The 9,510-nt window shown below is 40.0% G+C and overlaps 1 protein-coding gene across 1 annotated transcript in view; it reads right to left on the bottom strand.

Annotated features, from left to right (window-relative positions):
* LOC128703250 (uncharacterized) overlaps positions 1-8,868 on the bottom strand; it is a 50,845-nt gene extending 41,977 nt beyond the window's left edge. Inside the window, exon 1 of the mRNA XM_070080309.1 lies at positions 8,663-8,868. Coding sequence (XP_069936410.1) covers positions 8,663-8,690 — 28 coding nt within the window. The 5' untranslated portion in view covers positions 8,691-8,868. The remainder of the gene's footprint in view (positions 1-8,662) is intronic.
* Between the last annotated feature and the right edge of the window lie 642 nt (positions 8,869-9,510).

The raw sequence follows: 9,510 nt of genomic DNA on the forward strand, positions 1-9,510 counted from the left end.
TGAGAACGTGATAGGGGAGGATCGTAATCCAAATGCCATACGGAGGAAGTGATAATGACCTGTAGGAGTGGAGAATGCAGTTAGCTCTTGGCTGTCCTCGTGAAGAGGGACTTGCCAAAACCCTTGTAACAAATCCAGGGTTGAAAAGACTTTGTTATCTCCGATGTTACGTAAAAGATCACCCAGTACAGGAAGTGGGAAGCGATCTGGAATAGTTTTCGCATTTAACTTCCTAAGTCAATCACTGGGCGCCAAGTACCATCCTTCTTAGGTACTAGGATCAAGGGTGCATTCCAAGGTGAATTGCTAGGTGCAATAACTCCATCATCAAGCATTTGATTGATCAATTCTTCTGCGACAGCAACTTGTGAATGAGGCATTCTGTACGCAGGTATATAGATAGGTCTAGTACCAGGTTCAAGTGGAATACGATGGGACAATAAGTTCGTTATACCCATCTTCTCACCTGGTATGGCAATGGCTTTACGACATTTGTTCAACAGAGTCAACAAACGCTTGACTTCATCTGGGAAGTCAGTGGGAGCTAAGTCTTTCTCCTCAACTGGTGGAACAGATTGATCCAGTGAAGTGGATGAGGTCTCCTTGGTAGAAATAGCACCGACCCACTGGTCAGGTGACAACTCATCCTCTACCTGAACAGGGTAAGGATAGTGAACTAGGTCAACGAGGTTGGTATTTGCTCTGAGACGAACACTGTGACCCAAAGTATTAGCAAGGAGTAAATTTATCTTACTGTCTCTTACAACATGTAAGGAAGGTTCAACAAATAAACCTTTGACCTTGCAGGAATCACTGTCAACTAGGACGTTATCACCATCTGGAACATTAGGAACAACAACAGACACTCTAGTGAGAGCACTAGCCACAACAGAGACGTCTTTCTGCAAACGGCATGTGACATCAACAAGAGATGGGATTACTAGTACCAAGTAAACGTTTTCTGACAAGGCATCCCCTGTGGAGAAACTACTACTCGAACTAGCAGTCATTGCAGGGATAGGCTGTGCACTCAAGGCAGTCTGAGTGTCCTCGGACACTTGAGGCAACGGAACACTATCCTGCAAGTCTGAAGGTATTGGAACACGGATGGGAGTGACAGAATTACCAGTGCCTGACCGCTTGGGTACGCTACTGGAGAATGCATTGGCTTGTAAGGACTTAATGCGTACATCATACTCTGCAGCAGTATGACAGATTTCTGATCCAAGCTGGTAACCCCAGAATGGAACGATCAAGTCGTCAATTTGGGCATGCCATCGATAAGGGTCGAGCACAATGCATAAGTCTCGCATGGAAGCAAAGCCCAGTAGAAGGTCACCAGGGAAAGTAATCTGGTCGACAACAAGGAAGGAAGCAGTGAAGTCTCTACCTTGGATAGAAAAGGTGAGGGAAGTCCGACCTCGGACACGCAGGCGAGAACCAGCTACTCCACTAAGGGAGGACACATGAGTCGGTTCTACGAGAAGGACATGTCGTAACTGCTTATCCTTAAACAAACTAGACCTAATAATATTGACTTGCGCACCAGAGTCCATGAACAAATGAACGGGCGCATTATGAACAGATGCTTGCACTATAGGGCCTATGGTTGCATTGGAAGTTATGTGCAAACAAAAAGGTGGATTGTCATCAGAAAAGACTTGTTCCACTTCATCCCCAAAATCATCTATGTCAGAGACATGTGAAGCAACATCATCAGCAGGATTGTCATTCTCGAGACTGCTTAAGGCTTCAAAGGAATTGTGAACGGGGATGGTGTACTCATTATCACCTACTGTCACCATGGGACGGTTTGACTGGGGCGCTCGAATTCCCCCGAATTGGAAGAATGAGCCTGGTTCTGGTTAGTTTGAGAACCACGACGTCTGTTTCTTCTACGGGTTCTGCGGTTGGAACGGCCACGGAAAGACCTAGAGTACTGAAGGTTGTAGAGAGCATTGCACTCAGATGTGTCATGTCCATGTATTCTATGATAAGTACAGTAGGGAAGATCTGACTGGTACTCATCATCAGCACGACGCCTCTTAGGGTAACTATCAGGACAATTAATTGCAATATGGCCACGGAAACCACAGTTATAACAAGTCCGCTGTCTATGGTTACTGAATGTACTATGAATACTACGAGGTTTATAATGACTCTGTACACTGGTCCTTGGTGATCTCTGCGATGGTTGACGACCACTATTTGTCTCTGTAGCGCAAACAAGAGGTGGTGCAGACTGAGGCATAAGTGTGAAATTACTTTTAATACATGGGAAAGTACCCTGGGGGCACAAGGAACGTACATGATTTAAGGCTGTAAGTGGTTCCATCGTCACAGTTGGAGGATTAGCCTCATAAGCACACACGGAAGCAAGCGGCATTAGTTCTTTGATTGCTCCAAAAGCTGCAATTTTAGCAAGCGGTTCTGTGAATGGTTTAACCTCGTCAGTGACAAAAGCTGAGGACTGGACAGCATTGATAAATGATGATAAAAGTTTGTCTAATCTAACAGCAAATGCACTCAATGATTCATTACTCATGGGTGTAGCATTCACAAGTTCCCGAAGAACGACATATGGATCAGCTGTTTTTACTGGTACAAGGAAAGAACGAATCAGTTCCTCATATTGTGACCACTTAGTAAGATTCCTGAAGTCTCGCATATCAAGGAGATCAACAACGTGAACAGCAGCAGGGGATCGATGAAGAGCTTCTTTAGCAAGTCTGATAAGACTTTCCTCTGAAGGAGGACCTTCAACTAGAGCATTAGCACGAGAACGAATGGCAGTAAACCATGCTTCAAGACTATGTACATGGCCATTGAATAAAGGTAACGCATCAAGGGAATCACGAGTATAACTATAGTATCTCAGTATCTGGGTCGGTCTGTCAGTCGCTAAGGAACTGTGAGGACTGATGACAGCAGCAGCAGTAGCCTGAGAGGTCTGAGTGTCGACATTCACTAAAGTATCACTTGACGGTATGTGAGACATAATGGCAAAGAAGTTGCACGAGAACAAATAAGGCAAAAATAATGAACAATAAAAATGATACAAAATGCTAAAATTTAAATAAAAGAGATGCAACTAATTCTGCAGAAGTAATAAAAATGTCTAAGATACACTGCAAGAGGAAGGACAACTCAATGTAAAGAACTGTTGGCCAAGATAAAAATTACATTGAAATTTACAAGTAAAAATATTACCGGAGACTGAATTAAATGCAAAATGAGCTGTCTGTACTCTTGCTAATAAAGAAATTAATTAATAAAATTTTAAATCAATGTAAAAAGTAGAAAATAAAATCACTAAATTGTATGCAACGAGAGATAACTGGGAAATTTGAATATTTTCTAAGAATGCATAAACAAAATTAAAATATAATGCAAAGACAACATCAGGAAAATTAATAAAATGAAAAACAAGATGCAATAATGAACTGAGAATAATAATGCATAAAAATATCAATAAAAGAAAATAATTCACTGCAGAACAAGTGCAACAAAATTAATTCACTGCAGAACAAGTGCAACAAAAATAATTCACTGCAGTAATAAAGTCTCACTGGGAAAACTCAGGTTAAATAATAAAATAAAAATATGAAGAAAAAACTGATTGAACACTTTAACTCTTAATTGTAAATTGGCAAAACAATTTACTCAGAGTAAAGTAAACACTTTACGTTAAAAGTAATTGAAATTACAACAAGAGTGAATTTGTTCAAAGAAATATAAAAATTTTGAATAAAAATGGAACAAGGAACAAAACAGATGTTTAACACTTACAAGTGGCAGGGCATACAACACTTAATCACGTATTCACTATTTTAGTTTAGTATATTCTTACAACGAAATCTTGCTGTGACTGATACGACAAAAATTTGCTGGCAAAAATAATGGGACACAGTCTGCGAAAAAATCAGGGAATGAGACACTGCTGGCATACGAAAAAAAGGTACACATAGAAATAAATGGATAATTTGGTATACTGGGTGAATATCACTGCATGAACTACAGTGACAAATACTGGAGAATACAATGCTGAAAGAATACAATAAAAAAATGAATCACTTCACAAGGAGTGACTGACTGGTACACTACACAATAATACTTACTACAGACAGAGAGTAGCATAAAACACAGATAAAAAAAATATGAGATGAGCGATAACACTGAAAAATATTGCAAAAATAATGAGTCAAAGAAACACTGAGTCTACACTGTAAACACAAGGTTTAGAGTACACAAGAAATTCACTATAAATGTCTCACACACGCAAATGTCTTTAAATGCAAGAAAAATGTCTCGAAACAGAAAATTATCACAGAAGTCTGTAGCAGTAGACGGAGTGGCGAGTGCAGGGGAAGTCCTGCGCGGTGATGACTGACGCCTCCGACACTTCCTACACACACACTGTCGTCGTGAAGAAATGCGCTTTCTCGGTGAACTCACATAATTGGCTTTATCGGTGGCGCTCAGCTACAATCTCTTGACCAATTATGTGAGCCAAAACAGTATTAGGACCCGGTACAAGGGTGCAAACAACCACAGGTAGATGAGGTGGGTGGCTGGTGGTGGGTGGGTGAAGGGAGAGTGTGTGGCGGTGGGTGAGGTGGTGACTCTCGCTGGCGCTCTGGCGCGCACTCCACTCACTACCCACGAAGGTGGCTTGATAAGCCACTATGCCACAGGGATGGTGAAGACCACTCTTAGCATCCAACTGGCATCCAACTGGGAGCACAAAGCGATATATGAAACAATACTTCAGAGGAACTTGCGTGGCTTACTTCTTTCTCTCAGCTGGGTTAGAAGCTGGGTTGGTTGACTGGCTTAACCCACGAGAATGGCTGACTGGAAGACGGGTAACGATGCACACAGCATGAAGGAGCAGGTGGATGACAGGAGACAGGTTGGATGATAGGCTGACTGGCGTTCACTTCCACAGTCTGGCTTACTGGCTGGCTTAATTGCAAAATCCGGGTCAACCCCTTAGAGATTGAAGCAATTAGCACACGAACTAAGCCAGGAAGCTTGAAACGGCTGCAACAGGCTTGCAAGCTGGAGGGTGGTGAGGGGAGCGAGTAGCTGGAGATGGGTGAGACGGTTCACCTTTTGACCCGCCGGCTACTCACAAACAATCTTCTAACGTCTTGAAATACCCTTAAAAAGCTTAAATCCACGCTCCCACACCGTTGCCACCATTTATCATGTGGGGTTCGAACACGTGGATAGGGTAAAGAAATACTCATGTAGGCTGGTAGTACGTATATTACAGATAGTGTGTGGAGCGCCCAAACAGCCGTGACCTGCCTCCTTGCTCACTCTCGTAAGACTGACCGCCCACAGTACCCATATGTGAAGGGGTGTTTGAAATACTGCTAGGTCAGCAACAATATGAATACAGTCATGATTCACACAGACGGTTGGTAGTGAGTCATCTACTGGTACACTGGTTACTGGTAACTGGTTACTAGGAACTGGTACTACTACTGAGAACATATATCACACTACTACCATATATCACACTACTGCCATATATCACACTACTACCATATATCACACTACTGCCATATATCACACTACTACCATATATCACACTACTACCATATATCACACTACTACCATATATCACACTACTACCATATATCACACTACTACCATATATCACACTACTACCATATATCACACTACTACCATATATCACACTACAACCATATATCACACTACTACCATATATCACACTACTACCATATATCACACTACTACCATATATCACACTACTACCATATATCACACTACTACCATATATCACACTACTGCCATATATCACACTACAACCATATATCACACTACTACCATATATCACACTACTACCATATATCACACTACTACCATATATCACACTACTACCATGTATCACACTACTGCCATATATCACACTACTACCATATATCACACTACTACCATATATCACACTACTGCCATATATCACACTACTCCAATATATCAAACTACTGCCATATATCAAACTACTACCATATATCACACTACTGCCATATATCACACTACTCCAATATATCAAACTACTGCCATATATCAAACTACTACCATATATCACACTACTACCATATATCACACTACTACCATATATCACACTACTGCCATATATCAAACTACTACCATATATCACACTACTACCATATATCACACTACTACCATATATCACACTACTACCATATATCACACTACTACCATATATCACACTACTGCCATATATCAAACTACTACCATATATCACACTACTGCCATGTATCACACTACTACCATATATCACACTACTACCATATATCACACTACTACCATATATCACACTACTACCATATATCACACTACTACCATATATCACACTACTACCATATATCACACTACTGCCATATATCAAACTACTACCATATATCACACTACTGCCATGTATCACACTACTACCATATATCACACTACTACCATATATCACACTACTACCATATATCACACTACTACCATATATCACACTACTACCATATATCACACTACTACCATATATCACACTACTGCCATATATCAAACTACTACCATATATCACACTACTACCATATATCACACTACTGCCATATATCAAACTACTACCATATATCACACTACTGCCATGTATCACACTACTACCATATATCACACTACTGCCATATATCACACTACTGCCATATATCACACTACTACCATATATCACACTACTACCATATATCACACTACTACCATATATCACACTACTGCCATATATCACACTACAACCATATATCACACTACTACCATATATCACACTACTACCATATATCACACTACTACCATATATCACACTACTACCATGCATCACACTACTGCCATATATCACACTACTACAATATATCACACTACTACCATATATCTCACTACTGCCATATATCACACTACTCCAATATATCAAACTACTGCCATATATCAAACTACTACCATATATCACACTACTGCCATATATCACACTACTCCAATATATCAAACTACTGCCATATATCAAACTACTACCATATATCACACTACTACCATATATCACACTACTACCATATATCACACTGCTGCCATATATCAAACTACTACCATATATCACACTACTACCATATATCACACTACTACCATATATCACACTACTACCATATATCACACTACTACCATATATCACACTACTGCCATATATCAAACTACTACCATATATCACACTACTGCAATGTATCACACTACTACCATATATCACACTACTACCATATATCACATTACTACCATATATCACACTACTACCATATATCACACTACTACCATATATCACACTACTACCATATATCACACTACTACCATATATCACACTACTGCCATATATCAAACTACTACCATATATCACACTACTGCCATGTATCACACTACTACCATATATCACACTACTACCATATATCACACTACTACCATATATCACACTACTACCATATATCACACTACTACCATATATCACACTACTACCATATATCACACTACTGCCATATATCAAACTACTACCATATATCACACTACTGCCATATATCACACTACTGCCATATATCAAACTACTACCATATATCACACTACTGCCATGTATCACACTACTACCATATATCACACTACTGCCGTATATCACACTACTGCCATATATCACACTACTACCATATATCACACTACTACCATATATCACACTACTACCATATATCACACTACTACCATATATCACACTACTACCATATATCACACTACTACCATATATCACACTACTACCATATATCACACTACTACCATATATCACACTACTACCATATATCACACTACTGCCATATATCACACTACAACCATATATCACACTACTGCCATATATCACACTACTACCATATATCACACTACTACCATATATCACACTACTGCCATATATCACAAGGAAAGAACAAAATAACGCATTGCCTTTTTTAGATGTCTTAATTATTAATGGGGAACCATGATTTTAAATTCAAAATATACAGGAAAGCAGCAAGTATGTGTTGTTCTGTGTACTGTTATTCTTCACGTCATGATTGAGTTGAACTTTCTGTATTTTTTATCGATGTTTTTGAGAGTTTTGTATATTTGTAGCCAGGAGTTATAGAGGAAGAAATTTTGAAGATTTATAAAGTACAAAAATTATTTAAAATACCTAAAATACTTAACTGAAAAAAATCTTTAAAATTCCTAGAAATATATCTTAAAGTTAAAAAAAAAAATACAGAGAATCATATTCAACCGAGATTATTATTATAATTATGGGGAAGCGCTAAACCCGAAGGATTATACACCACCTGATTAAAAATTCCCCGAAATCAAGATTCATGGTAAAAAATATATTCAAGCTTATTATGGTGAAGCTGGAAAAACCTGAAGCATTATGTGGGGCAGCTTTGTAAAACCTTCGTGACCAACATAAACAATCACACCGTCCCGGTGTTAATGGCCCAACTGAACGAGTTATCTAAAACATGCGCTTGTGAATGTTTTTCCTCCTAAAACAATGAATAAAAAACAACAATGAACTTACTTATAATTCCCGGGCACCTGACCGACATGGTGGTTGCTGCTTCAGTTTGTTATGGTGCTTTATCTGAGTGATCATCACACCAGCAACAAGTGACGGGACTGGTGAGTGTTGACTTGTGGTGGTGTGATGAGTCTGGTATACACTGTGACACACAACTGCACAGGGGATGCCCGTGCATCTCTTGCGCCCGACTTGGTGCGAGTGAGTAGCAGTATATGATCTGGCCTCCTACTCACACTCACTCTTATCTTGCCGGATATGTACTCACCTAGTTGTACTCACCTAGTTGTGGTTGCTGGGGTCGAGTCAAAGCTCCTGCCCCCGCCTCTTCATTGGCCGCTACTGGGTCACTCTTCCCGCTCCATAAGCTTTACCATACCTCTGCTTAAAGCTATGTATGGATCCTGCCTCCAATACATCGCTTCCCAAACTATTCCACTTACTGACTACTCTGTGGCTGAAGAAATACTTCCTAACATCCTTGTGATTCATCTGTGTCTTCAACTTCCAACTGTGTCTCCTTGTTGCCGTGTCCCATCTCTGGAACATTCTGTCTCTGTCCATCTTGTCAATTCCACTCAGTATTTTATATGTCGTTATCATGTCCCCCCTATCTCTCTTGTCCTCCAGTGCTGTCAGGTCGATTTCCCTTAACCTCTCCTCGTAGGACATACCATTTAGCTCTGGGACTAGTCTTGTTGCAAACCTTTGCACTTTCTCTAGTTTCTTTACGTGCTTGGCTAGGTGTGGGTTCCAAACTGGTGCCGCATACTCCAATGTGGGCCTAACGTACACGGTGTACAGGGTCCTGAATGATTCCTTATTAAGATGTCGGAATGCTGTTCTGA

The sequence above is a fragment of the Cherax quadricarinatus genome, unplaced genomic scaffold, assembly GCF_038502225.1.
Source record: "Cherax quadricarinatus isolate ZL_2023a unplaced genomic scaffold, ASM3850222v1 Contig307, whole genome shotgun sequence".
Taxonomy (NCBI): Eukaryota; Metazoa; Arthropoda; class Malacostraca; order Decapoda; family Parastacidae; genus Cherax; species Cherax quadricarinatus.